Source organism: Paraphaeosphaeria sporulosa (genome assembly GCF_001642045.1).
Source record: "Paraphaeosphaeria sporulosa strain AP3s5-JAC2a unplaced genomic scaffold CC84scaffold_1, whole genome shotgun sequence".
Taxonomy (NCBI): Eukaryota; Fungi; Ascomycota; class Dothideomycetes; order Pleosporales; family Didymosphaeriaceae; genus Paraphaeosphaeria; species Paraphaeosphaeria sporulosa.
Window position 1 is genome coordinate 4,361,524 of NW_017253360.1, and position 25,669 is coordinate 4,387,192.

The 25,669-nt window shown below is 54.7% G+C and overlaps 10 protein-coding genes across 10 annotated transcripts; 5 read left to right on the forward strand and 5 right to left on the reverse strand.

The window, feature by feature from the left end:
* Window positions 1-210: 210 nt before the first annotated feature.
* CC84DRAFT_1192836 (ubiquitin-like protein) lies at window positions 211-1,967 on the reverse strand. The gene is made up of 3 exons (XM_018181263.1): window positions 1,189-1,967; window positions 991-1,074; window positions 211-856 (listed from the first exon to the last, which is right to left on the reverse strand). The coding sequence occupies exons 1-3, from the start codon at window positions 1,700-1,702 to the stop codon at window positions 702-704; spliced, it is 753 nt and encodes a 250-aa protein (XP_018043137.1). The 5' UTR covers window positions 1,703-1,967; the 3' UTR covers window positions 211-701.
* Window positions 1,968-3,670: 1,703 nt separating this feature from the next.
* On the forward strand, window positions 3,671-5,838 carry CC84DRAFT_1135747 (MFS general substrate transporter; the record flags this gene model as incomplete). Its single annotated transcript, XM_018176072.1, has 7 exons — window positions 3,671-3,841; window positions 3,900-4,194; window positions 4,242-4,298; window positions 4,346-4,496; window positions 4,547-4,715; window positions 4,765-4,990; window positions 5,040-5,838. 7 exons carry the CDS (start codon window positions 3,671-3,673, stop codon window positions 5,741-5,743), a joined length of 1,773 nt encoding a protein of 590 aa, XP_018043138.1. The 3' UTR covers window positions 5,744-5,838.
* A 1,439-nt stretch (window positions 5,839-7,277) lies between these two features.
* Window positions 7,278-9,557, reverse strand: CC84DRAFT_1080205 (UMP1-domain-containing protein; the record flags this gene model as incomplete). Its single annotated transcript, XM_018173882.1, has 5 exons — window positions 7,278-7,341; window positions 7,434-7,831; window positions 8,433-9,054; window positions 9,106-9,320; window positions 9,372-9,557. The coding sequence occupies 5 exons, from the start codon at window positions 9,555-9,557 to the stop codon at window positions 7,278-7,280; spliced, it is 1,485 nt and encodes a 494-aa protein (XP_018043139.1).
* Window positions 9,558-9,953: 396 nt separating this feature from the next.
* CC84DRAFT_1201685 (MFS general substrate transporter) lies at window positions 9,954-12,576 on the forward strand. The gene is made up of 3 exons (XM_018181736.1): window positions 9,954-10,698; window positions 10,745-11,060; window positions 11,113-12,576. The coding sequence occupies exons 1-3, from the start codon at window positions 10,359-10,361 to the stop codon at window positions 12,485-12,487; spliced, it is 2,031 nt and encodes a 676-aa protein (XP_018043140.1). The 5' UTR covers window positions 9,954-10,358; the 3' UTR covers window positions 12,488-12,576.
* A 788-nt stretch (window positions 12,577-13,364) lies between these two features.
* On the reverse strand, window positions 13,365-14,442 carry CC84DRAFT_1160032 (uncharacterized protein). Its single transcript, XM_018177385.1, has 2 exons — window positions 13,984-14,442; window positions 13,365-13,886 (listed from the first exon to the last, which is right to left on the reverse strand). The coding sequence occupies exons 1-2, from the start codon at window positions 14,188-14,190 to the stop codon at window positions 13,734-13,736; spliced, it is 360 nt and encodes a 119-aa protein (XP_018043141.1). The 5' UTR covers window positions 14,191-14,442; the 3' UTR covers window positions 13,365-13,733.
* Window positions 14,443-14,788: 346 nt separating this feature from the next.
* CC84DRAFT_1160033 (uncharacterized protein) lies at window positions 14,789-17,262 on the forward strand. Its single transcript, XM_018177386.1, has 2 exons — window positions 14,789-16,652; window positions 16,707-17,262. The coding sequence occupies exons 1-2, from the start codon at window positions 14,805-14,807 to the stop codon at window positions 16,941-16,943; spliced, it is 2,085 nt and encodes a 694-aa protein (XP_018043142.1). The 5' UTR covers window positions 14,789-14,804; the 3' UTR covers window positions 16,944-17,262.
* CC84DRAFT_1227378 (uncharacterized protein) lies at window positions 16,910-18,117 on the forward strand. The gene has a single exon (XM_018183611.1). The coding sequence runs from the start codon at window positions 17,113-17,115 to the stop codon at window positions 17,947-17,949; it is 837 nt and encodes a 278-aa protein (XP_018043143.1). The 5' UTR covers window positions 16,910-17,112; the 3' UTR covers window positions 17,950-18,117.
* A 478-nt stretch (window positions 18,118-18,595) lies between these two features.
* CC84DRAFT_158674 (uncharacterized protein) lies at window positions 18,596-20,975 on the reverse strand. Its single transcript, XM_018185419.1, has 4 exons — window positions 20,495-20,975; window positions 20,355-20,438; window positions 20,142-20,304; window positions 18,596-20,090 (listed from the first exon to the last, which is right to left on the reverse strand). The coding sequence occupies exons 1-4, from the start codon at window positions 20,716-20,718 to the stop codon at window positions 18,822-18,824; spliced, it is 1,740 nt and encodes a 579-aa protein (XP_018043144.1). The 5' UTR covers window positions 20,719-20,975; the 3' UTR covers window positions 18,596-18,821.
* A 1,171-nt stretch (window positions 20,976-22,146) lies between these two features.
* Window positions 22,147-23,127, forward strand: CC84DRAFT_158833 (uncharacterized protein). Its single transcript, XM_018185421.1, has one exon. The coding sequence runs from the start codon at window positions 22,338-22,340 to the stop codon at window positions 22,935-22,937; it is 600 nt and encodes a 199-aa protein (XP_018043145.1). The 5' UTR covers window positions 22,147-22,337; the 3' UTR covers window positions 22,938-23,127.
* A 1,034-nt stretch (window positions 23,128-24,161) lies between these two features.
* Window positions 24,162-25,446, reverse strand: CC84DRAFT_1212282 (uncharacterized protein; the record flags this gene model as incomplete). The annotated part of the gene is made up of 2 exons (XM_018182439.1): window positions 24,162-25,108; window positions 25,164-25,446. The coding sequence occupies 2 exons, from the start codon at window positions 25,444-25,446 to the stop codon at window positions 24,162-24,164; spliced, it is 1,230 nt and encodes a 409-aa protein (XP_018043146.1).
* Window positions 25,447-25,669: the final 223 nt, after the last annotated feature.

The following is a 25,669-nucleotide window of genomic DNA, read 5'->3' on the forward strand; positions in this document are numbered from 1 at the left end:
TGCACTACTTCGGATCGTTGAGCACCCTAGGTCAAAGTGACTTTCGCTTGCATGGTAGATCCAAGGGATGCTATGCAGGAAGGCTCGTTGCTCAGAAGAAAAGCTATGCATCCATTGCATAGCAAAGGATGGAACTTGGTGCATAGTGGGTGCACGCAAGTGGAAGATCTAGGAATTGAGCTCATGATGAGCAGATAAGATATCTATTTACCCCAGATTTCAGGTAGGGCAGAGCAGCGGCTATTGCCAAGTGTAACGCTACTTGTACAAGAATAATAGCTCACGGCTCATGCGCGCAATGTAGAATCAAGCACCTCTACAATAGACGCTACCGTGGCTGAATTTAGCAAGAACAAGCCTCCATACCCAAAAATCCTATGCACAATATGAATGACAACAGGGCAAGAGGCGACATCCGTGCCAAAAGAAAAACTACGCTTAAGCTGTATTTAGTGACTTGTAGTCGCCAGATGTCGGGCGGGTGAGAATGATCGGAATCATGCTGTCTTGAGAGCTGGAACAACAGGACGTTCTCCAGAAAAAGTGCTGGCAATAGTGTGTCGGCCGTCGTCAACTGTCGTTCGTATTCGAGATTAGACGCTCCTCGATGTCGGGTAAGCGAAGGATGCAAGGTTTTGTGAATGGCTTAAGGAGGCAGCCTGTCGTGATCGTTGCGTCAGTACAATGGGACCGGAGTAAACTCAGAGGATGACGCAGCGACAGCCTGCATGGGTCTCCTCATCTGAATCTCTTGTTTTGCCGCCTTTGCCGGTCTTTGCGTCCTCCTCATCAACAATCTCCTGCGGCTTGACGGTCATGTGCACAACGTTGGGAGTCTCAGTCTGGAACCGGCACTCTTCTCGAAGTTAGCGAATGTAGCATTTGTAGGGGCAGAAAGCGAAGCGGCGTCGCAGCCAATTGTGGTCATGCCCAGCAGCTACGCAAGCCACGCCAAGACATGATGCGGGGAGTGCGAGATGTGGTGCTTACCTTTTAATGGCGATTTATCGTCTAGCATGCGGCCAAAGTGTATCAATCGTATCGAGCTGGGCGAGGTGGGTCGCGGCTCCCATTCTGTTGAGGCGGTCAGCCAACCCGCATCCGTGGCAAAGGAATTCACAGCACCACGCTAAACATGCCATGGTAGCAGCATCGCGTGACAAAGTGCCTACGGACGATAGTACTGACCTTCTCGCCAGTCGCGCCATATCAACTCTTTGAGCGTGTAGACGCTTATGTTGTACGGGTCCATATCATCGACGGTGACATTGCGCTTCTTGAGATATCTCTCGTCAATCTTGTAGGGGTGCCGTGCACCCGTTGTAAGCAGGAGCATGATGACAACGACAGGGCCATTGGAGCTGTCTGGATTCGCGGCCGGGGTGTCGGTCGAGGGGCCAATTGCTTCGGTCTCGCTGCGGCTTAGATCGACGGGCGGAGCGGGCTTCGGTGCAGGCGCGGGTTCTATGCTCTCTTGCGGCAGCGCCTCTTGTGTATGGGGTATTGGTGCATCTGGCGACGGCGCAGGAGCCGCCTCGGTCGTGTGCGCAGTGCTGTCTGCCGCTTCTGCTGCTGTTGCGGGCTCCAGGGCCGACGTGGCGAGTGTGTGCATCTCTACAGGGTCGGTGGACGGTGCACCGTGTCCGCTCGCCGGCCGTGAGGACGGGCGTGCAGGTGAAGGGGCGTCGGAGGGAGAGGCCATGGCCGGGGCCCGGAGCGAACGACGAAAGGGCCGCCAAGTAGCGAAGGCGTGGTGGACGGGCAAGCGGGCGCTGCGTGCTACGGAGACGCAGCAAAAGAATGCGGACGGCGGCTCTGCGCAGTTGCCTCGCAATCGGGCAAGCAGGCGAAGGATAGTCTGGCGGCGAGCGAGACGGGCGACGTTGGATGAAAGCGCCGGGAGGAGCGTCGTGCACAGGCGGCGGACGCCCAGGCCAGCCCTAGCAGCGGCGTGACTAGCCGGCTCCCGTCCAGGCCTTGTTCTCCGCAATCATGCAGGACCGCCTCTCCACACTCCCAAGAATCACAGGCACCCAGCCGCGCGCCGCGCCCCGGCCAACGCTGCCTGTCGTCGCAGCGGCCTGCCGTTGCCCTCCGCCATTGCCCTCCGTGGCCTCAGCACGCGCTGTCCGGCCTGCGCCGCCGCGCTGGCAAGTCTCCCCGGGTGCCTCCTAGCGTTGCGCTGATTCAGGTTTTGAGTGTCCCTGCCCACAAGCGCCATTGGTGGAACCTGCAGCTGCCCACGCTAGCATTCACTCCAGCTCGCTGGGCGCTGGGGATGCAATGCGCATCTTCCTGAGCGACGACACCTACCAACCAGTGTGCAATTGGGATTCTGGAAGTCCCATGTCCAGCGTGTTGCCCTTTCATCAACAGACATCAAGGCATGTTGACCATCATGTCGATCAGCACGTGCACAACAAGTCTCGATGCACGCACCGCCGCTCTCAACGCTGCACGCGCGCAATAGCCTTTCGCCAGCTTCGCGACCATGGCGAAACTCAACCACACGTTTGAGAGTCGGTAATAGCCAGTGATCTGTCCTGCTGGTCCGATCCCAGCTTGGACACACATCGATCCAACAGTCAGCGTTGGAAACACAGGCTGTGGGCTTCCATGGACACTGATCCATCATCCTCCAGTCTGGCCCCAGTCGCATGCTAAGTAGAAAGAGATGAAGCCAGACAACAGACCGAGCAGGACCTTGTTCCTTGGAGATTGACACGACGCCGTACGAAGAGTTTGGAGACAGGAGAGCTGTATTGTCAGACACGCTCTCAAAGTGTACATCTCAGAGCTCTAGCTCGATAGTAACGCGGAAAAGGCTTGGTCCGAGGGACCTCTATGCGCGCCAAGTCTGATCCTCTACAGGGCACTCGTCGAATCTAGATTCAATACTCCCACTCTTGATAGCGTGCTGGGCAGGGCGACAAGCCTAGACTGAGGTGTGAAGACTTGTCCTGCGGAGACAGTCGAAACACAACAGCATCCGTCTTCTGGATGAGGTGCAGCCACCGTGGTGACCTAGTCATGAAGTTATAACTACGTTATAAGATTTAGAACTGCTCCTTGCGTCGTCCGTCCGATATGTGAGACCGCAAACAATCCTCACATGTAGGCACCTCATCCAGTGCAAAGCACACTCGACCGATGCCAGAAAGATGTTATGGCTGGGCGCTTTTGGACCATTGTGCTGACCATCATGGTATGATAACATTGCACTTCCTAGCAGGCGTCAATATGCGGGGATTTGCCCCGATCTTGAACACATTCGGTGCTCCAAGTCGAGCATCTCGACGTCCCTCCCAGCAAATGCGGGGACCCCGCATCATCCCACGGAAGCGTACAAGCGACCAACAATGTATACCAAGAGCTTTCTTGCCACTCTCTTTGGTCGCACAGAGTGCTAAACTATCCATCCCTGTCAATCGAGTTTGATGACCCCGCGCGCAGTACGAGCGCCTCGCGATGTTGCCGCGGCTGTGCGATCGCCTGAGTGCGATTCATCCTTCTCGAGCTCTCGGCGAGGACAAGTTAAGAGCAACTGAGACGGAAGATGCAAGCAACACTTGCTCGATAACTGAATCCGTACAAGGAGGATAGCCCTGCCCTTCTGGTTTCAGCCTACAGACAACGCCTCATGTTCTCTCAGCTATACACAATCAATAAGATGCACGCAACAGCCAAGGCAGAGCGACGTCCGCGCGATGTTGAGAAGGCACACGACGAAGTCGTACACATGGAGACTTTAGCTTCTCCTACCACGCCGAGCGATGCTGAAAAGACGCCTGGGAACAGCACAGGCGCTCCTGTCACCAAAGGACCTATCGTGTATGAGAAGGTGAACATCCACTGCATCCGAACGATTAATTATCAAATACTTACTGACAAGTCACCAGTTCAATGGCAAGCTTTTCATGACTCTGGTATGCATGTCGTTCCTATGGATCGGTTCGCAGATTCCCCTCTACCTCTTCGGCTCGGTCCTGCCTTTGATCTACCAGGACATTGGCGGCGTCGACCGATGGGTGTGGTTCGTCATTGGATATCTCATCCCAAACGCAGCGCTTTGCCCGTTTGTCGGTGCGCTCTCCGATCTCTATGGACGCCAAAATGTTGCCATTGGCGGGCAGGCATGTCTAATTCTCGGTCCTATCATCACGGCAACGGCTAAGACCATGAACATCGCTATTGGTAGGTGAAGTGTATGAACCACTGGTAGAGTCACTGATGATGCACAGCTGGTAGCATGTTCTCGGGTATCGGGGCTGGGCTGAACGAGCTCATCGCCTTGGCAGGTACATGTCACTGCCGAACTACCTCGTGCTGTATATTGACAATACAGGCACCGCCGAAGTCGTTCCAGTAAAGGATCGTGGGAAGTACGTCGGCCTCGTTGTGCTCACCATTCTCCCGTTTTGCCCATCAGTATTGTACGCCCAGATGATTGCGGAGTCGAGCAACTGGCGCTACAACGGCATATTCGTAGGCGTGTGGTAAGTCCCGCGTAACCCATTGGGATGCTTGAGTCGTAACTCTCATGTAGGAACTTCATTGGACTGCTGTTGTGCGTTTTCTGCTATCATGATCCACCACGCCTCACCGCCGAATATACTGCGAGGGATGTCCTGCGTCAGGTTGATTATATCGGTGGTATACTCAGCACAGCAGGTATTACGCTCTTCATGATGGGGTTGCAGTGGGGTGCTACCCAAGTGAGTGCCTCTCGTAGTTGGTCATATGATCGAGTCTTAACGCTGTTAGTATCCCTGGGGTAGTGCACACAACGTCGCGCCCTTGGTACTCGGTCTCATCTTGATCATCGCCTTCTTCGTCTGGGAATTTCGCGCACCGTACCCAATGGTCCCACGAGCCCTATTCAAGAAAGCAAAGCGAACAATGACCGTCATCTTGCTCATCACCTGGCTCAGCGGCGGCAGCTACTTCGTCCTCTTACTGTTCTGGCCCACAGAAGTATACAACGTCTACGGTAGGCTCCATCCCCTTCTCAAACAAACCTTCACCGACGCACAGTGTAGGTGATGATCCCCTCGGCATCGGCATCCGCTCCCTCCCCATCGGCTTCGGCATAATCGGAGGCGCCGCAATCTGCCTCCTCCTCATCCCCGTCACACGAGGCCGCGTGCGGCCCTTGCTGATCATCTTCACCGGCCTGATGACCGCCGGCACTGGCGCGCTCTCTATCGCCTCCCCACACAACCTGCAAACCGTCTACGCCGTTCTGACGCTCGCCTCGCTCGGCGTTGGCGGCGTCATCATCCCCTCCTCCATCATCGCGCAGATCGCATGCCCCAGCGAGCTCATCGCCACCATCACCGCCATCACCCTCAGCATCCGGTACATCGGTGGCGCGATAGCTTTCGCCGTGTACTCCAATCTCTTCTTCCACAAGTTCACGGAGTATGCGACAGAGATTGTCGCCACCAATACCATCATTGCAAATGGCATGGTGAACTACACCACGCCCGCCGGCCAGCTCCTCATCGCGGAGATGGTGGAACTGGTGGGAAATGCGCGACTGAGGGAGCTGAAGGAGGTTATTGAGAGCAATCCACTGGTGCTGGATAGGGACAGCTACGGTCCTATTATTGCGAGTGCACAAGAGGCATTTGCGCTGGCGTATAGGTGGCCGTATTGGGTTTCGCTGGCGTTTGGGATTACCTGTTTCTTCATGAGTTTCTTCGTGCAGGATATTGGGGATTTGATGGCGGTGCAGGCGTAGGAGCTCCATGTGGCCTGGGAGGGGGTACGTTGATGTGCTACCCGTATGCATGCATGTGCTGATGAAGGATGGATTGCTAAATTGATCATGGCGTTACTTTAGTTTGGGCACGAGATCAACCGTAATGGCAATCGTTGGAGGAGTAACAGACTGTTGTTCAATCTCATCTTCGTCGCGTGCTACATGCGGTCACCTCGCTCAATTGCCACCATGAGCGCGGGGGGGATATTCACAAACTACAAGTCAACGGTGCCGACCGTATCTCGATCTTAAAGCACATATCCGTCGATTTCGAAACAAAAGGGTTGAGACTGACGTGAGGCCGATATACCGTGCCCAGTCCCCCTGTTTGGATGTACCAGCGAACGCACGTAGATAGGAGGATAACGGTAATGAAATCTTACCAAAGCGACCGAACGGACGAGTTGGTCTTATACCTCCAGATTTAGAAGCACCTATGATATATCACTGGGAGACTTCTGTATATGGAAACGTGCAGTGCGATAATCTAGGCGAGACCTCAGTCTTTATATCGCAGTCATGTATGTACCATGCCGCTGAAGCTTGGGACTGCGGGTGAATCCTTTGTCATGGAAGAAAATAAATACATCTCACAATGTGTGCGTCGTCTAGCCCAATTCTGTGACTCTCGGATACTCTATCTGGTAGTCATACACGGCTTTCATATTGCTTGTATTGCACCATAGTCATGATCACGACGTAGCGTGAAATAGTTTCCCTTGACTCGCACACTCGGTGCTTGGACTCATTGAGAGGTGCTATGAGTTGTCTACTGTTCCACTGACTTTTTTGATTGCACTGTGAGTACCATTTGTCCTCCTGGGCGTATAGTACGATGTTGTAGCACCTACCTACCCTCCTACCCGGACCTCTACTATCGATCTAGATCCCAAGTATGCAAACTTTACTAACTTCATTCTCGATACTACAAACAAATTGGCACCCCAATAGACACGGAGCGGATACAACTATCTTCAGGAAGATCCCAGGAATGAAAAACAAGCGGCTGAGCCTCAGATTCTAATGTCGTCTCCGTGATCTTGTAGTGTAAAAAATGTCGACTAGCTATCAATGCCTCAACCTGTGGAACTTAATCTTTGATCTGCTGCCATACACACTCCCACCTGATGCATGAATCAGAAATCTTCCACGAAGTAGTCATCGCTCGGGCATGTAGCCGTGGCCCGACACCGAAGCAATTCCACCTCTCCATGATACTGGGTCTTATTAGCATATTTTGGAATGTCAATGACCATATGCTTGGAAACCAGGTGTATTGGCTGATCACTGAGGTCTGCTCTCTTTCTGGGATAGTTGGCGAAAGCGTGTTGCGAAATGTAGATGTTTGGTTCGAATGCGCTTGCAATCATTCATGAGGTATATCGTAGCTGCTCGTTGTCCTCTATGTCTCCGTCAATCGACAGGCTGAAACTCGGAACATCGAGCTTGGTCGCTCAATCGAATGTCTACCCTCCCGTCCCCTTCTCCACATATCCTCCTGATTGAGCTTCCTCTACCAGTTCATCTTCATCTTCGCCTCCATCTCAGTGTGGAAGTCGGGCACTTCGCGGAGCTCGCTGCCTGTGACAGGGGTTAGCGATTTGTTCAAGCACATGCACCGTCGCGCGTGATCTTCCTTTCCCGTCCTCGGACTACGTTCAGCTCGGACTTACCAGTGAAGACGTCCTCCCACCCGACCTCACAGTCCCGCCCCTCCAAAATATCCCTGTGCACCCCAGCGGTGCCTCCAAGCACAGCCGGCTTCCACTCGCCCTCCCTGACGGTCTTAAGCTCCATGCCTCTCCGGATGGGTTCCGCGATCCCGAACTGGCGCCTCAGCATCTCCATCTTCAGCTTATCCTGGGTCTCACGCCATTGCACGAGTCGGGCTTCAAGTGGGTGTGCGGATTGTAGTTCGACAGGCTTGTTCGATGATGATGCGGTGGCGGGTGTGGAGGTCTGGGCGAGGCGCGAACGGAGAGTATCGTGCACACCAGGGGCGGAGGGCGCGGAGGTCTCGAAGGAGGTGGACGTGGGATGCGCCTTCTGGGGGACGAAGCGGAGAGACTGGGACTATCAGCACTCTTGCGATATTTGTATCTCACACATGCAGATGGGTCGAGCTCTGCGGGGAGTATGCATACCATGGTAATGTGGGGGTGGGAAGGCTTTCGATGTTTGTCGCTGCTACAGGCTGATACTTGGATCGGCTAGTATGGCAGAAGGTATCCGGAGGCTGTGTGAAATGGGCAAAGGGTAGTGGATTGGTGAATGTGGAGCTGTACTGCAGTGGAGGTGCTGTCGGAGCTCAGTAAGGCTACGAAGTGACGCGCCACCTAGCGCCTTGGCGGTCATAGCTTCTCAAAGAGGCAGGCGGTGAGCTACCTCAGCCCATATGTACATTGAACTCGTTAAATGTACACTGAGAAGATTGGGGTTGAAATTTTGGGCTCTTGATTTGATGCTGTATCGAGCACTTTTCAGGTGAAGTTTCTAGCATACTGCTAGCGTGGGAAAGTGCTCGTCGACTCTGAGCGAAATGCACACCAAAGTTTGCCTGGCAGGCTGCTTGGAAGCTCTCTTTGTTATCTGCCATCTAGAGAGATACAACATTGCTAAAAGGGACATCCCAGATCAAACACGCGCCTACCATCGATGCTACACTCACCAGAGCTGCCATGAGCAGGTTCACAGCATTGTTGTCCAGGATGTCGTACCCAACGGCAATCTTACGGCTCTCATGCTGAGCATCTCCAACAGCAGTCCCACTAGCACCAGCCTGTTGCATAGTCCTCGATACCTTGACTGAATCGTCCAAGCTTAGGTCGATGGCGGAAGTCTTTGCGATACCGTCTTTGCCCTCTCCACGGCCCGCCTGGCTCCGAAACTCTGCTGCAGGCTTGAAGTGCATCGGATGCCCGTGCACAAGAACTTTTCTACCGCCCGCACCTTCAACGACCTTACCAGAATGAATGTCGACTACACTGGCTTGGAAGACGGCACCGAGAAAAGAATCCAAAATTGATCCACCCAAGCCGGCAAGAGCGATAGACTGCGTATATTTGATCTTGTCCCCAAAGCTCCAATTGTCACAGAAAGGTATTAGGAGAGTAGATGTGATCGCGATGATGAATCCACCGAGCAGACCAGCGCTCAATCCAGCTAAAGACACTCCGCCGTTTGTGCCCGGAGGAACGATGCGCCAGGGTGCTGTGACGAGGCGGGGTTTCGATCGTGAGAGGATGCCGAGTTCTGAGGATAGTGTGTCGGCGCACGTAGCTGCATAGTTGCTGGTAGAATGTAAGTTCGTGACATGAGCAGTGCCAGGCAACCGATCTTACGCTACAATGCCTACGACAAGCACATCGCTTCCGCGCCGCCAGCATAAGTCGTCCTTTGCGTATATGCCCTCTTTCTTCAACTGCCACGCGTGCAATAGAATCAATATAGATGCCGTGAGTGAGTTCGCGAGGACCTGAATGTGATTCCGGGGGCCTTCACCGCCCGCGGCACCGTCGGCGGATTGCGTGAGTTTCGCTTTGATGTCATGCTTGACCTAAGATCATATTAGCTTCTGCGATCAAATTTCATAGGTCTGGACACTCACCTTAGTTGCGGAACTTCCAGCAAGGAAGAAGACGGCCAGAAGCGCAAAGCACACACTCCACGGATGTATCGCATGCACCACAGCGGTAATCAAAGCCACGAGGATGCCCACAGGCGTGAGCGATTTGCGCGACCAGGCCCGGTAGACAAGTGCCGCTATGGCTGGAACCGCGATAACCGGCTTCATTTTCGTGTAGCAACTGTTGTTGACTGGAGCTTGTGGGACGAGCTGCCTGCAGGACTGCGAGGGATGACGCAGGCAGCCCTATGGCCCTTGGCGGGGCTTATTTCCCACCTCGCTAATGGTATCTCTACTTGACGATGGTCAGACCATTTCCGTCCACTGTTTTTCCAGCTGGCGAGCTTCGCATCCGCTTCGTATTAGCACACGGCACGTTGGGGGCTGCACTACGCGATCTTCACCAGGGTCTTCACTGAGCTACGGCTGCGACACAGAGTTCCATCTTCAGACGTCAACGACGTACTGTCCACATTTTTTTTTTTTTTACACCGAATCACACTTCTCCTAACCTAACAGCGATAGCCTTGCGAAGACAGGTGTATCACTCCCACAGCTGAACCACGAATACGACGGATTCACGCATGTACATGTGCGTCTAGGGTTAGTGTATTACTTATTCCGGCATGCATCGCGGCTGCGACCGTGCGCGCCGTTCATTACCACGACCCTCTACCGGCGCGCCTCAGCCACAGACCATACCCTGTCTGCGAAATAACATGCAGTAGGCAGCATGTCTAATCGGCCTACAGTGTGGGTGGTCGAGGGTGGGCCTATTTCACGCTGAGCAACCCCGAACAGGTATAGTTGCTGGGGCACACCTGGGCGCAGCCCTGAGTTGTATAAAATGATGCTCGCAGTACGTACAAAGTCCTGCGCTCAGGCTCATGCTCTTCAAGTCAACTTGCAGACTTCATTTTCCGATCCTTGTGCTGTCATCGAACCATTCCGGGCTGTTTACAACACGCGATGGCATACATGTTATACAAGTATATACGACGGAGGGTTAAGGAGAGTAAAGCGAAAAAAGGATCCTTCTCAACCGCAGACGATATACATCTGTCGCCATATGCGTCGCCTCCGTCAACGGCGAACGACGACCACGCAGCTCCCACACACCAAAACTCTGACATCACTAAACCAGGCGCCGCAAGGGACACGGTCGAGAATGAGAGGCTAAGGCAAGAGGCTAGGAGATTGACAATACGTCGATGGAAATTGATGGCTGGCTTGGTGCTTCCAAACTTCCTCGCTGCAGTCGATGTGACGATTGTGGCTCCAGCAATCCCTACCATCTCATCGCATTTCAGTATGTGAACCCTCTGCACCCAACTAACATTCACTGACAGTTCCAGACCATCTGAGTGGAAGCTTCAACTGGATCGTCGCGGCCTATACGCTCACTTTTACCACCTTTGTCCCAGTATCTGGCCAGCTTGCAGATGTCTATGGGAGACATGCCGCTCTCCAGTGGCAGATGTTTTGGATCATGATTGGTAGCGTACTTTGCGCATCTTCAGTTACCTGGGGAATGCTGCTCCTTGGAAGAGCGCTCCAGGGCTTGGGGGCCGCTGGTATCCTGAATCTCACGCGCATTGTCCTGTCCGACGGCATGAGTTTGGCAGATAACTCAAAGAACAACACCATCTTCAGTTTGATCAACGGCATCAGGTACTACTTCCTACAAGATTCCTCAAGGGATTCTCGCTAATCTGTACCGCAGTTATGCCGTGGGCCCCGTGATCGGAGGCTATCTCACCAGCGCAAGCTGGCGGTATTGCTTTGTGATCCCCATCCCGATCGCTGTCGTCTCTCATGTTCTCATCTTCGTGCTTATGCGCAAGGAACTAAAGAAAGGTCGCGTCGCTCTGAACCCGGGCGACTCTAGACGCACTGGCTACATTACCGGCCTCGGATACATCGACTGGATCGGCATGATAACCTTCATCTTTGGCATCGGGCTCATCATCCTCGCCGTCCAATGGGGCGGAACTTCCTACGCCTGGGACTCACCCGCCACCATCGTCCCCTTCGTCGTCGGGGGGGTACTCCTCGTCGTCTTCTTTACCCACGAATACCTTCTCGGCCCAGGCCGCTTCATGGCGCGTATCTTCACGCACCAAGTAGCCATGATACCCTCGACGCTCTTCCGTAAGAAGGACACAACGCTTCTCATGATCATCAATTTCTCCGCAGGCGTGTCTCTCGTCTCAGCATTCTACTTCGTCTCCTACTACTGGCAGCTTGCTGAGGGCTATCCTTCCTCCAAAGCCGGCACTCAGCTCCTATACTACACTCCAGGTCTTGGAGTGGGTGTCTATATCACGCTCGCCATGTGCAACTACTGGCCCAAACAAACGTTCTACCCGCTTTTCATTGGCTCTATTGTAGAAGCCGTCGGTCTCGCAGCAATGACGTGGGCGATTTCTACGCGGAACACCACGCTCGTGAGCGTCTTCCTTGCTGTCGCTGGCGCAGGAACAGCATTTCGATTTATGCCCGTGGTCCTGCACGCAGCAGGGATTTGGCCAACGCGTCTGGCGGCGATGCAGAGCGTGCTCAGCTTTACGCTTCCACTGGGCGAGACGCTGGGTATCTCAATGATGGGCGCGGTGTTTAGCAACAAGTTCGCGCAGTACCTGTCCGCTATCGACCCGGGAAACAGTTCCTCGTTCAATGGCGGGACCACCGGGCCTACGAACCTCGACTCTCTGAACAGCCTGCCCCCTGCTGCCCAAGAAGCAGTCCGCAATGCTGCTGCGAGGGCCATTATGTGGGGCTTCATCTCTGTGCTGCCGTTCATGGCGCTCAGCATCGTTGCGTCGGCGTTCCTGGGTAATGTGTGGATCGGGAACCCGAAGAAAGTTGACAACGAGGGCATAGTGAAGAAGGAGGAGAAGAAAGGCATGGTGATGATGAGTCCGTTCCTGCTCGCTGTATGCACGGGAAGCGTGCACAGGCAGAGGAAAGAGGTTGACCCTGCGGCGGAGCAGCGAGAGCACGAGTTCGAGCGAGCAGATGTGTACGATGCTGAGACAGCTGCTGGGTTCAACCCAGCACAGGCCGTGCACGTTAGTCGCGGGGAAAGGGAAGCATAACAAAGCGCGCGTCTGGCATGGACATTTCCTTTGTATGATTTAGAAACATGATAGACTGGTTCCAAGTAATTATACCACATAGACCATCCTCGCCCAGCTCGGATCTCAGAAGCCAAGGTCATCTCTATAGCGCGTCTCATCCCAGCGTCTATTCAGATCTTGCTCAGTCTCACGCTATATCCCTCCCGACCACTCCAATTCCAGCGCCTCATATTTGTCTTACCTCCCCTAAAGTTGAGCATGTTAAAGGGGCGAGGGAGCTCTTGGAACGGATTGGAGAGGCGAGATCCCATTTTTGGTGGGGATGTAAGGGGTTTTTCGTTGGAGTAGAATTGGATAATGATGATGATGATGATCGTGATGAAGTGAGGTAGACTGTGTATGTGTGTCGACGAGGAAGGTATGTACGAGTGGGCGGCAGGAATCTGAGTAGAGATCTCTTTTCTCCTTTCCTGGGTAAGGCTTCTCTTTAGAGATATTCGCGCGGTAAGATAGTACGATTGCAAGATGTGTTCGCGGTAGGCATGTGGGCGTAATTTGGGTTGCGGCGATCGGGGCGGAGATGTTGAAAGTCGTCCCTGAATTACAATCTGGCAGTCGATTCTCTTCTTGTTTCGATCACGCAAGTCATTCTCGGTCAGGCTGTGTTTGCTCGGCGACCGACCAACAAGCTTGGGCAGACAACGAGTATTCTACAAAAGCCACATATGTGTCCTTGCATTGTTACGATTAGCTTCATTCGTGAGTGGGGATATCGTCCGGTGGTTAATACGAAGGTGTTGTCTGTTCCTGGCGTGGAGCCGTTGAGCAAGAATACACCGGCTCACTGTACTGGAAATGAAGGTTCTTGGCGATTGAACGATATAATAAATAAGGCAAAAAAAGCCTAGAAATGAAGAATTGATGATCTAAACCTGACCAATAAGATCAGAATGGGACGGAAAGGCTCTCGACTCCGGTGGTATGCAAAACACAAAACCCTGCAATATGTTCAAATCCAACACGATTGATACATGCAACATCAAGCTCCCGTACTTGCCGCGAAACAACAGCCATCACCTTTGCAGTGGAACTCGTACTAAGGCAGTTGGTCTTTGGCCTGGCATTCGCCAAGGACTAACAAGGCCGCCCGAGCCGAAAGATCCGACCTCTCCCCAACGTGAGGTGCCCTGAAGCGATTTTGGATAGCCAGACCAGGACGAAGGGAATATGGCGTTCTCTTGTCGACGATGTACGGACTGGCTGCTCAGTTGTAGTTGCGTGTTTCAGTCGCGGCATCAGCTTCGCGCTGGAGTCGGTTCTCATCAGCCGCCTGCTGCAGAGTCTGGTTGCGTGTCTGCTTCTTCTGCTCCTCGAGCTTCTTCGCCAGATCTCCTGTCACGGGCTTGTTCGCCCGGGCCTGGTGAAGATGGTTGTCCGTCAGCCACAGCTCTTACTCACAGCCAAGCGGTAACCGTCATGGGCTTTACGGCGCTCTTTGACTTTGCACTACGCACCTCTGCTGCCGCCGCGGCCGCTGCTCTGGGATCGTTTGCGCCATCGCTGCCCCCAGGGCCGCCTACGGTGCGTCCCGGACCCGTGACCTTCGGCTTCGCGCTGGCGGGAATGGAGGCCTTGGTCGCAGGTGCAGGTGCCGCATTCAGAGTGCGACCTGCACCCTGAAAGTTGTCGTCCTTGGATGATTTGCCGCAAAGGTTGCCCATTGTTGTAGAGAAGGGTGTTGGGTTGGCGAATGGGCGCTGAGCGGAGGTGACGGACGCCCGGGCTGGGCGCGGGGTCTTATGTCTTGCAGCTTCACCGCGCACGGAAGCCACTGAGGTCGAGTGCGATTGTAATGCTGGGCGCCTTCGTCGTGATTGATCCACGTCCCTCTGAGGTGTCGCGCACACGTCGCCGAACGCTCTGCCATGTGGACTACATCCAGAAGACGAAGATTCAATTGTTGTAAACGTAAATGATGTAGTTGTCGCGCGTGATGGGGCAACGAAACAAGCGTCCAATAGAACAGGCAGGTACACCGATTAGTCAGTGCACCTGACGACCGAAATCATCTCTCTGCGCTGCATTCACTACCATGCAACAGACAACCATTACAACCCCAGAAAGCAACTTTTTTTGCGCAACGCAGTGAAGAGCTGGCGGAGTACCCGTCTGCCACCGTAAAATCAGCCTATTATACTTTCTATATTTGGCGGGGAAACCGCGTTGCACAGTATCGCTTTGTGCGCACGAGCACCTTGATGTCCCGGCACGCAGCTTGTATGACCTCTTCCTTTTCTTCCCCTCAGCCGGCCTCAAGCCTTCCCACAGCGCCGGCATGGCTCACGCATATCAAGGAAACGACTGCGACTCGGCATACGGCGACGACGAAACCCTCTTTTTCCCGGATCCCATGTTCGCATTGCCTGGGCCGCTGGCTGGTTCAAAGCGCGACGTGGACAATGTCATACTGAGCGACCCCAAACGTACGGGCCTGGGATTGGCCGCCGAGACGGGCAACTGGCCTGAGCATGGTGACCCAAGTGCCCAAAGAACTCGCAACCCTAGGCCCTCCTGTCCATCCTGTGAAGACGGGCGCCCATCAAAGCGGAAGGCTTCGGCCGTCAGAGTAGGCGAGTACCACAACGTTGCCACTTCCCAATCTGTCTCGAACTCGGACCAACAGTTCCCCGACCTCTGCTTTGAAGAATTCTGCCAAGGTTGCGATCTCGACACCGCCTCGTGCAACTCTCCCTGCGCGTCTCCCTGCGCGTCTCCCTGCGCGTCTCCCTGCGCACTACCATGCCCCGGTGACGAACAATGCTCCGAAGAGGACGCATGCTTTGACCCTCATTGTGAGGAAGGGGCATGTAGCGATCACTGTGCTGACCCCGAATGCACCAAGATCGCCGGTATCGACGAGCCTTGCTTCTGTCAGAAGTGCGATGCTCAGCCGTGTCCGCTTGGTGACCCACGGAGTGAGTGTCACTTAGTTCACACAGCTCCCACCCCGGCAGGCACCATCTACTGCTACGATAACACGCGGTGTCACTTTCAAGAGGGTCATCATGGTTACGACCCCCAATTGTCTGGATTCGAGACGTATCCATGTTACTCCCAGGTTCACGACACACTCAACCACTCTTACGGGGCAGTACCAACCACCTCTACTGTGACCACACCTGTATTATCTCCTGGCGCTCTCACTTCCATCGAAAGCGCATTCAGTAGCCATCCGTCTCCGACGCCAAACCATCTCGTCGAGACATCATGCTACCTAAACATCCCTGGCGAGCACTGTCATATTGACAACTCATGCTGCCATGGAGAGTCCAGGGCATGTGGTGATTTTACCACGGCTTCCCAAGAGCATCTCGATCTTTGGAATGCCTCTTTAGCAGAAGGCAACGGTCTGGCAAACAACTTCGCGAACTTTGGGCTCCAGTCAAGTCAATCGGGTGCCCCATACTCCCTCGCACCCTCAACTATGGGTATGAACATCTTTGACAATAGCCTGAACAACCCAATGTACGGGTTCAATGACACCACGTGGCTCCTTCCGCAGTCCCACTATTCGGATGCATTCCAGAACACGGGACCCCAAAACCTAAAGGTCGCCTTCAACACGTCAGCCGCGCGGCTCGAACCCAAGTCTGAGATACAGCCCGCTAGCAACACAGGACTTGATCTGTCACCAACAGGCGGCACCACAGATGCCTCCCAATCCTGCGTCTGTCGTTGGCAACATGCACCCGGCCTCCTTTGCCTTGCCGCCTTTCCAGACCCTTCCGCCCTACACGCCCACATCAAAGCCTCGCACGTCGACAACTGCGCGCAGTGCGTCTGCCTGTGGGAAAATTGCGAAGCCACATCCAAAGACTTCAAGCAGCGCTCCAAGCTCTCGCGGCACCTCCTCGCGCACGCCGGCCACCGCCCCTATGCATGCAGCTTCAAAGGCTGCAACAAGACCTTCGCCACGAATCAAGCGAAGGACAACCACGAGCGCACGCACACCGGCGAGCGCCCGTACGTATGCGATAGATGCGGATACACTACGACCACGCATACGCAATTGCAGACGCACATCTCGGCACTGCACGAGGGGAAGAAGCCGCACAAGTGTCGCTTCTGCGACTTCTCCTGCGCGGACAGCTCCAACTTGAGCAAGCACGAGCGCACGCATCAGGTACCTTTCCATCCCAACAATGCACATACGTTCACAAATTCACAAACCCCATAGAACCTACGTCCCTACCGTTGCCCCCAGCCGGGTTGCACCTTCAAGCCCGACTGTCGCTGGGAGAACCTCAAGCGGCACCTCCGCCGCTCGGGCCACTACCCCCAGCTGCTAGTTGAAGGTAGTGACGAGGCGAAGACGTACCGCGAGAACGTGAAGCGGGAGACGGAGGAGTGGAACAAGCGTGCTGGGGAGGGCGAGATAGTCAAGATGGGGCGACGCAAGGGAAAAGGCACATAATCTTTCCTTTCTACTTTGAGCAGACACGACGACATTGCGGATAAGCGTCGGAAGCGGGTGAAGCACAGCGCGACGACGTGTTAGTCCTTGGACTCTTTCCACAACCTTTCCTTGATAACTTGCGCGCATGGCCGGATGTTGGATGTAGAGATACCCCGATGATTGATGGATGATGAATAACGATGACACAAGCACCACCGACCTTAGCACAAGTCCATTATTACACACGGACGACCGGGTTTCGGGAGCGCCCCTTTCATGCCCTCCTTGTGTATACAAATACCACTATAGCATAGCAACCATACCATTAGAGCTATACGATAAGACCAAGCAAGTCGACGCACGGACCGAGTCTTTACAAATCCCCCGACCGCAACAGCCACATCGAACGATAACGCCAAATTTTATTCCGATCTTGAAACCCACTCCGCGAACAACTGCAGCACCTACAGCAAGTCAAAGAGCAACTGCAAAGACGAACGTCTTCGTCCATCGTTCTGCCTGCTCGATAGATGCATTTCACCTCGGCCGGCTCCCACTCGCTGCGCCGCATGAACAAATGTGTCTCGCAATTCTGAGATTGTACGCCTTGACAGCCCTCCCATTTCAGCAGGTTGCTACAACCTCCCTATACCCGAAAAAACAAGAAGAGGCGTCGTATCCAAAACAGGGCACTGGCCACAGCGAGAACACAGACGCAAGTGCTCGCCTCGTGGAGCCGGCAGACATGAGCGCGCTTCGCGAGTCGACTACGCTCGGTCCAGTCGCTCGAGCCACAGCACTGTCAACGCCTTTGGTACACGTCAATTGTACAATCCGCAGTTCCATTGATTATTCTATCCAGTGCTACCAAACGCAGCCTCATCCCAAGAACCTCATCAATAAACAACCCAGCAACTACCAAGTAGCTGCACGCATTCATCCAACCTTCCGTCGCCCAAATCTCAACGCATTCCCGCCCATCCCTCAACCAACCAGTGAATATGTAGAAATGCAAAATGCATAAGATGATGATCCAGCCTGGCAAGCAACACGGGGTATGTACAAGGTGTGTCGCTAGTCGTACTCCAACTATGTATGCTTGGGTCATTTCCCCCTTGTATTATATAAAAGCTCAATCGGCCCAGCGGAGGCGAGAGCAACGAAGCGAAAGGAAATGCCCAGCAAAGTGCCGGGCTCGGGTATAGAACGAAAGCCATCGTGTGTGAAATGGTAAAGAATCAATAGTCTCGACCGTGGAGTTGTGTTGTCGGCGGCATTATGGTAGAACGAGTGGGAGCGATAGTCGGCAATTAAGGCGGAGTGTGTGAAGACGCAGAGGTAGGGTTCGTTCGTAGGTCGGTATAAGGAAAGTGGTGCGCGATATTACGCTATGGGTTGCTTGCAAGAGAGTGTAATAAGCAGTATCCGCCCGCCAATCTATCATTTGTGTAAGGAGAGTAAGAAGAGAAAATCGTTACGTCGGAGATGTGTTCTTTGAGGAATTACGATTACGTAACGTTCGGTGAATGCGACGACTAATGCGATGCTGCGAAGGTGTTCTAGGCGATGCAATGCGAAGTCCCAATGGGTATGCGGTCCATGACGTGAACGGGTATCAAGAAGCCTCAGATGTCAAGTCGGAAATCGGTTCAAATCAGTAGCCATGATCGTGTCGCATTATATTCGAGGTGGTGAGTTGACCAGCGTGCTTGAGCCGGAGGAGAGGAGATGCGACAGTGGAGTTTTTGGTCGCGATGAGGATGTGGGTGGTCGTGGTTTCGGGATTCTGGTTGGTAGGGACGAAAGAGGTTCCACCGAGATGAGCTCGAGCAGAGGAGCTGGTGACGGGGAAGTAGACGAGACAGCTATAGATGTCAACAGGCTACAGAACAGGTTTTAAGGGCTGGGAGGGTGCCGGTCACCTCCACTACCTCCACCTGTATCTGTGCTGTCTCCTTCTATCGTCTTGCGCCAATGCTGTGGAAGGCACACACACACCAGCGGGAAAGCCTTGATCTCGCTGTCGCTTTCTATGCGAGATTGTCGGCTGCCGTTGCTTACACCCGAGTCACGTTGAAGCGCTCTACGCGCCTCCCATTCATCCGCTGTCTCGGTGAGTCTCACACCAGTCGCCCATCCATCGTCCCATATGCCAACAACCTTGAGCATATCTCCGCGCTCAAGTTCGAACTCATCGTTGGCACGCGGCTGGTATGCCCAAAGAACGGCAACTGTGTCGTTCGGGTGGATGTCGTCGTGAGAGTAGTAGTCCTTGAAGAATTGGAGTTGTTCCGATTGGCCTGACGCAACACCCTCAGGACTGGAGAAGTTACGATCGGGATCGGACACCGAGCGAGGTGACGTGTGGCCACTGACCATGCCGAGCGCAGAGTGGCTGGACAGAGACCCCTCACGCTTGGGCAAATTTGCTCCAATGTAAGCGCGATGTGATTCCGGGGAGTCGTAGGGATCTAGTCTCTCATGGTATGGACCCGTGCGGGGAGAGCTGTACCCATTCGAGGAACTTGAACCCTCTAAAGCCGACATTCGAGCAACTCTGGCACCAGGGACAATGGTAGGCGGAGGCGAATGCCCGTCTCCTCCGTAGGTCATCGGTGGACCTACAGCAACATGGCGCGTAGGAGATGGGGTGTTAAGGACGCTGTTCTGCTGGTGCTGTTTGCGCTTCCGAGCGAAGATGCATCCAGCAATAATCAGTCCAAGCAGAGCAGCCGCTCCGACAATAGACCCGATCACAATGCCTGCGATGGCTCCTCCGGACAGACCTGAAGCTCCGGCCGCAGCAGCGCTTGAGGATCCGGTAGGAGCGGCGGTGGACGTGGTGGTGAACAGTGGCGGCATGGTCGTGGTGGTAGGCAGCTGGACGCCTACACAGCGACTCTCCACGTTGGCATTGACACAGCATGAATCGGTCGAATTCTGGGAGCTAGACGCACAAAAAGCGCAAAGACCGGGCAGGTTCGACGAGAAGCCGCATTCGTCCGGCTCGTTTTCGACAGCTGGGGTACATTTCCCACTCAGTGCTTTGGCTGCATGCTGACAGCGATCGGAGTCACTTCGGATTTGGTCGTTCGCGTTGGTTCCTGGAGTGCCGCAGAAAGCCGGAGTAGAGATTATGTCTTGTTCGCTGATGGCGAATTGGGCCTATCGGATATCAGCACGAGGGTAGGGAGACTGTATGGAGTGGCTGCTTACGCAAGAATCGGCACACAGGGTTGCGACAGAGTTGGAATCCTCGTTGCAATTCGATAGCGAAGCCTGGACAATGGCATTGCAGAGGAAAGAGGTGGTGTATCGAGCATAGAGATTAGTTGTGTTTGTCAGACTGACATTGGAACAGCCGAGGATCTCGACGTATCTGTGCTACTGGTCAGCACGCGTGGGCCTGCGGCAATCGAGCCCACTTACTTGTCTTGCACATATGCGGTTCCAATGTAGTCTCGTAATCGGCTATCAAAAGACTCTACATCTGATACGAATGAGAGGAAAGGGCTGAAAGGGTCGGTTAGCGTGGATACGAAACGAATCTGACGTGAGGTTATACGTACAAATCGCCAATGCTATTACTGATTGAAGCATTGCTGAAGGCCGGGCATTCGGTCGAGCCTTGCAGCGACACACAGGACTGCGCGGTGGCAGCAGGCAGCGTGGCAGCGAGAAGGGCGACGGCGAGCGATGTCCTCGAGACGCGCGGTTGGTGTTGATGTGTACTCGCGGGTCGCGGTCGCTGAGCCCTGTTGCAACGGTCGTCGGAGGGCGCGCAGATGTCCATGGTGGTCGGCACTCTGGGCAGGAGGGGATGGGCGAGGGCGAGGGCGCAATGGGCACGTCTGGCGGAGGGTTGGCGGCCAGCAGCAGACGCGCGGGTTCACGATTCCATGCGTGGCAGCGAAGCTGTTCGGGGAGCCGGTGTGGTATATATTGGCGTGGCAGAGGGAGGCCCTGGGCAGCTTGTCGGTGCGGGCTTCGGGCGACAATTGGCGGCGCAGGTCGCAAGAGAATGAGCGACTCCGGGGTAAGAAGCTGCAACGCTGGCCGTGGAGGAGAGAAGGAGCATGGGGGCGCTCGCGCAAAAGAGGCCCTCCGCGAAGGAGGAAGGCATAGCGCAGCCGGGGCCAGGGCTCGGGCTGCCACCGGGGGCGTGATTGGCCGCTCGTGCTCTTGGGAAATGAGGACGCCGGCCTAAAATTATCGACGATAGTCGCCTCGACGCTACAACGACTCGGGACGTTTCAGGCCTGCCTGGGAGCCCTCGCTGCTTCATCGTTGCGTACGGCTCTGATGGATCACCGCTGCTGGCGACACGGAGGCGGACGCATGTAGCCGTCGTGGTCCGCCGAAGCACCGCAGCGACCTTCACGGCCTCTCCTCGCACAGGCTCGCGGAAGCGGCAGCAGTGTGTTCCGCCGGCTGCGCGAGTCGTCTAGTTGTGCTGGCCAGCGCTTGCGTGCAGTGCCGCGGGCTCGGTTGCGGCTTGTTGTTGTGTGCAAGGCATCTTGCATCCACGCGCCTTGCAGCTGCGACTCCAAATCCATCTCTGGCCTGCAGCTGCGAAGCTGTGCGCGTGCGGACCACGGCAGATGCTCTCCGTCCATCAGTGGCTGGAAGAATCCCCACAGATCCCAAGTCTCATGCGAGCAAGAACCCTTGCGCAAGCTCAACGGGACCTTGCAGGGATGCTCGATGGTGCAACGCGCAATCGACAACACTCGCCATCAGTCGCCATGGAGCGCCCTCTCATCGAGCTGCGGTTTCTTTGTGCTTGCTCGTTGATCTCCGCAACGGACACCTTGCGTGGCAAAGCTACGCACGCCCATCTTGAGCATCTTGTGGATGCACACCCGTCTTGATAACCGTGCTAGCCACCCTCCGGAGTTCAAGAGCTCAACACCTAACCCCAAGTCGCTAGAAGCAGGCCAGAAACACGAGGACGCTAGCTCGCAACGAGCCGAAGCCGCCCGCCAGTGCCGATCCGGGGCTCTCTCCGTGCTTGCATAGCTGATGGCCATGTCGCTCCATCCGCAGGCTCCGATGTCACTTCAGAGTGTCGTCCAACGAGGTTATGAGGCTGATACAGAGCTCAAGGACACGCTTGATGCCACTGATGCTCTGGTCACCTCTCCTGCGTTGCGTATCATAGCGCAACAAAACTTTACTTGGAGCAATATTGATCGTCACGTACTTGGTATTTGGAAGACACGGCGGTGAATCATCCTGTTTGGACACGGCATGCTGGTTGTCGCTGTGCAGGCCGCAGTGCCTGGGACCTGAGAGGTGCGCAGTATGATTTGCGTTTGTGGTCCTTTGTTCCTGTTCATGCGTTCCAGCCCAGCCGACCCCCTGTCACCTAAGCGAGCAGCCAGCCAGCAGGCGAACGTGTGCGGCTAGGCCATGGCTAGAATGCTCGTTCTTCTTTCAGCTGCGCCTGTCACTGCTGTCTATTTCAGCCGAACTGGCGTTCACCCTCTCCATCGCAGTGCATCATGCTTTGACGCCACTCTCCAATTATTCGATTTACCCGCATTACGAACCCTCGGCCAACTGTCATCGGTACGCGCAAGCCCTCCCACAATACCCTCGACACTACACTTCGGACCTTGCCCGTGTATCAGTGACATCTTCTCAGCTAGCGATGCCCCTCACTGCCCCGCTCTGGTCAACCGCCCCTGTTGCGGCACGTTCCGTGCGATCTCCGACATGCTCCGTTTGAGCCATCGAGTGACGACAAGGCCTCCATCGAGCGTTTTACTTAAGCCAATCTGCCGTGAGGCTCACAATGATGGACATCCTTTTGGGGATGTGGAAACACTACGCGTGTCTGCAGACCACCTACCAAGGCGGAAATCCCATTCCAGAGTCCACTTAGCCAATTCAAGAACACTGTCCGCCGACGTTCACTATACCATTCGAAGAAGAAGACGGACCCCAGCCCACAGCCTCGAGGCCTTGCAGATACGGCCCGAAGTATCGATAAGCGCGGTGACATGTTGACATTACTACTCAGCCCTAAGGCAGCTCCTACATCGATTGCACGTTTCGAACTTCGTCAGACGAGGATACGAAGCTCTCCTCAAGTCGAGGTATCCAACATGCACACGGCACGACCTCGTAGCAGGACTCCATGCCCCGTAATAACAAACGGCCACAAGGCAACGACGAGAATCTTCTAATAATGCTCTTTCTGCAATCGTGGAGCAGATTTTGACCAGCAAAGTACATCGGATCCGGAACCCCCGCCTATTCATCCTGAAACACCATAGACAACCGTCAGCAGGCTACGGCCCCCAAAACAACGAGGCGGTCCTATACCCCGCCGCCCCACACGTGCAAATGTCTCGCCAAGGAACAGCGCACTGAGACCTATCCTCAACGTCAGTCTGTGTTCAGAAGTACCTCCGCAGCCGACGACGCTGCCGAAAGTCCCACGAATGGCTGCGGGGAGCGCGGCACCCTCCCACGCCACCAAAGTTCAGCGTAGAAGATGGCATACGTCCTCCAGCGAAGTTCTGATAGCAAAGTATGATATATGTGCACGGTCGCCACAGTAGTTGTGTTGTTTGCGTCCCACAGGCTTGTCGACATCGCAGGCACACATTTGCCCACCAGATCCCCACCCTCAACAATGAAAACAAAGCTATCATACATGCCGATGTGTTTCTAGCCCGCTCACCGCGACTCTTTGACACTCCTCCAATAACCAGGTTCGCGGACGACAGATAGCCGCCGCCAAGCGCTGCACCTGTTCGGAACGTTGGCTTCCCGGCCCAGGGCGCTAACACCGTCTATAACCATCGCCGCTTCTATTCGGTTTCTGATAGAGAGCATCTTCGCGCTACAAGTGGGTGTTTGTCTGGCTATTCCCGTGGGGCTATTATCGGGCGCTATTGATGTAGATGTAGAACTGATGCGAGAAATAGAAGCGGAAGGTGCATGTGCCGGGATCGAGCGCGGCTAGATCTTCGCCTTGTGAGGTTGGGTAGTGCGGTTGATGTCTTGTTCTAATTGTGACTTATTTGATCGCTTCTTCTGAAGTTGCGAGCAGTGGGATGGCGGTATGCGTGGTGAATGCGAAGCATTATTCTTTGCAATGTGCTACCATCAATTTGTCATGTATCTACAGCCAATTCGAGATAATGCAGTGGTCAAAAAGGGCATGGCAAATCTGTCGACACGCGGTAGTTCCTACGCGTCAAATACCCACATTCTATCCACTCACTACACTCTGTGCAAGACAAGGGCAGCCTTTGGAGCAGCCGATCCCTCAACGGGACCTCCCTCTTCAGTGTCGTCTTCTTCCTTCCCGTCCACCACATTGCCCTCCTTCCCCCTCACGCCCTGATAAACAATCCACTCCCTCCCCGAGCTCGGCGGCGCAAAACTAATCCCGATCCAACCATCGACATCCGTCCAGTAATTCGCTTTCACCAAACCCTTCTCCCTCTTACAAATTCCGTCCACCAGCTGTGCCAGTCTCTCCTTCCCGTTCTTCGCATCCAGCCACTTCATCCTCAGATCCATGTCGCTCCGCACCTCAGGATCCGCAAGTTTCAGTAGGTCGTCGGTGGCCTGATCGTTTCCGTAGGGCATGATGCTGATGGCGAGGAGGCGCAGGCTGGGCAGCGAGATGCCGAATGTAGAGAAGAAGGTGCGGAGGTGTGCTACCGATAGCTGCGTCGGCTTGGAGTCATGGAGACGTCGGGCGTCGGGCGTTGTGTCGGACTGCGAGAGCTCTTCTGATGCAGCAGAGTACTCGGCGAATACAATGCGGATAAGCGACGCGGTGTGCAGGCCGATGCGGGCGACAAACGGCTTGGAGAAGTTGTTGGGCCGGTTGCAGATCTCGCCGAAGTCGAAGATGTTTTCACCATAGAGTACTTGCAAACCCTCATCGTGACACATCTTGCAGGTGAGGAGGATGTTGATGTGCATCCGCTTTTGCTGTTTGGTTGCTTTACGGGCGCCGCGCCATGTGGGGAGGATGCGGTCATCTGTGACAAGCAGCTCGAAGTATACGGCCATGCGAAGTTCGGGTGGCAGGGCCTGGAAAGGGAATATGTTGGGGTCGTTATGTTGTTGTCGGCTCCTGATATCCAGCCCCTTCTGGTGGTACTGGATCATGGCGGCTGCGCGCCACTTTGACCGGGTCAGACGCGGCGATGGCTCTGGAATCTCTCAACACCAGCGATAACTCGAACGGTGTACAAGCAGTATACTTACTGACGGCGCGATCGTAATCAGTACGCGACGGTGTGTGCGGTGGAGTGGGATCCAGCACATCAAGAGTGTGCATCTGACCGTCTGAGATGTTCTGTGAATCCTTCTGCACCATTTGAGTGCGTCGTAGGTTTTTCTTCCTTGGTGGCGGTGATGGGTCGGAGGTGGAGCTTCTGCTTTTGGTGAGCAGCGAGTGCAACCTCGCCATGCAAGTCTCTTCAGATTCACTCGCTGGATTATCTGTATAATCCGGACCAATATTGTCGAGCCTCGTGCTCTCAGTCATTACTGCAGTAAGTTGATATGCGACGCTTTGATTCTGTTGGAGCGAAAGTATACACGGTTCGAGGTTAGGCCGCGTCGCGATCGATCGTAGGGCAAGCTGAAGGTGGACCAGCTCCTTTAAGTGTTCACCGTATGCCAAGATAGCAACTAGGCTGCAACACGCTCAAATGGCTGCAGGATTCAATCCGATCTGAACAGCGTTCGAGGAGAGTCAGTCTAGGTTA

Coding starts and splice junctions, on each gene's coding strand:
- CC84DRAFT_1201685 (XM_018181736.1), top strand. CDS start 10,359: ATGGCATACATGTTATACAAGTATATACGACGGAGGGTTAAGGAGAGT. Junction 10,699..10,744: donor TACCATCTCATCGCATTTCA/GTATGTGAACCC, acceptor TGACAGTTCCAG/ACCATCTGAGTGGAAGCTTC. Junction 11,061..11,112: donor AGTTTGATCAACGGCATCAG/GTACTACTTCCT, acceptor TCTGTACCGCAG/TTATGCCGTGGGCCCCGTGA.
- CC84DRAFT_1192836 (XM_018181263.1), bottom strand. CDS start 1,702: ATGGCCTCTCCCTCCGACGCCCCTTCACCTGCACGCCCGTCCTCACGG. Junction 1,075..1,188: donor ATGGCGCGACTGGCGAGAAG/GTCAGTACTATC, acceptor CCGCCTCAACAG/AATGGGAGCCGCGACCCACC. Junction 857..990: donor CGATAAATCGCCATTAAAAG/GTAAGCACCACA, acceptor AACTTCGAGAAG/AGTGCCGGTTCCAGACTGAG.
- CC84DRAFT_158674 (XM_018185419.1), bottom strand. CDS start 20,718: ATGGACATCTGCGCGCCCTCCGACGACCGTTGCAACAGGGCTCAGCGA. Junction 20,305..20,354: donor ACCGCATATGTGCAAGACAA/GTAAGTGGGCTC, acceptor CCAGTAGCACAG/ATACGTCGAGATCCTCGGCT. Junction 20,091..20,141: donor CCCTGTGTGCCGATTCTTGC/GTAAGCAGCCAC, acceptor GATATCCGATAG/GCCCAATTCGCCATCAGCGA.
- CC84DRAFT_1227378 (XM_018183611.1), top strand. CDS start 17,113: ATGATGAATAACGATGACACAAGCACCACCGACCTTAGCACAAGTCCA.
- CC84DRAFT_1160032 (XM_018177385.1), bottom strand. CDS start 14,190: ATGGGCAACCTTTGCGGCAAATCATCCAAGGACGACAACTTTCAGGGT. Junction 13,887..13,983: donor CGGCCGCGGCGGCAGCAGAG/GTGCGTAGTGCA, acceptor CATCTTCACCAG/GCCCGGGCGAACAAGCCCGT.
- CC84DRAFT_158833 (XM_018185421.1), top strand. CDS start 22,338: ATGGCTAGAATGCTCGTTCTTCTTTCAGCTGCGCCTGTCACTGCTGTC.
- CC84DRAFT_1160033 (XM_018177386.1), top strand. CDS start 14,805: ATGGCTCACGCATATCAAGGAAACGACTGCGACTCGGCATACGGCGAC. Junction 16,653..16,706: donor AGCACGAGCGCACGCATCAG/GTACCTTTCCAT, acceptor CAAACCCCATAG/AACCTACGTCCCTACCGTTG.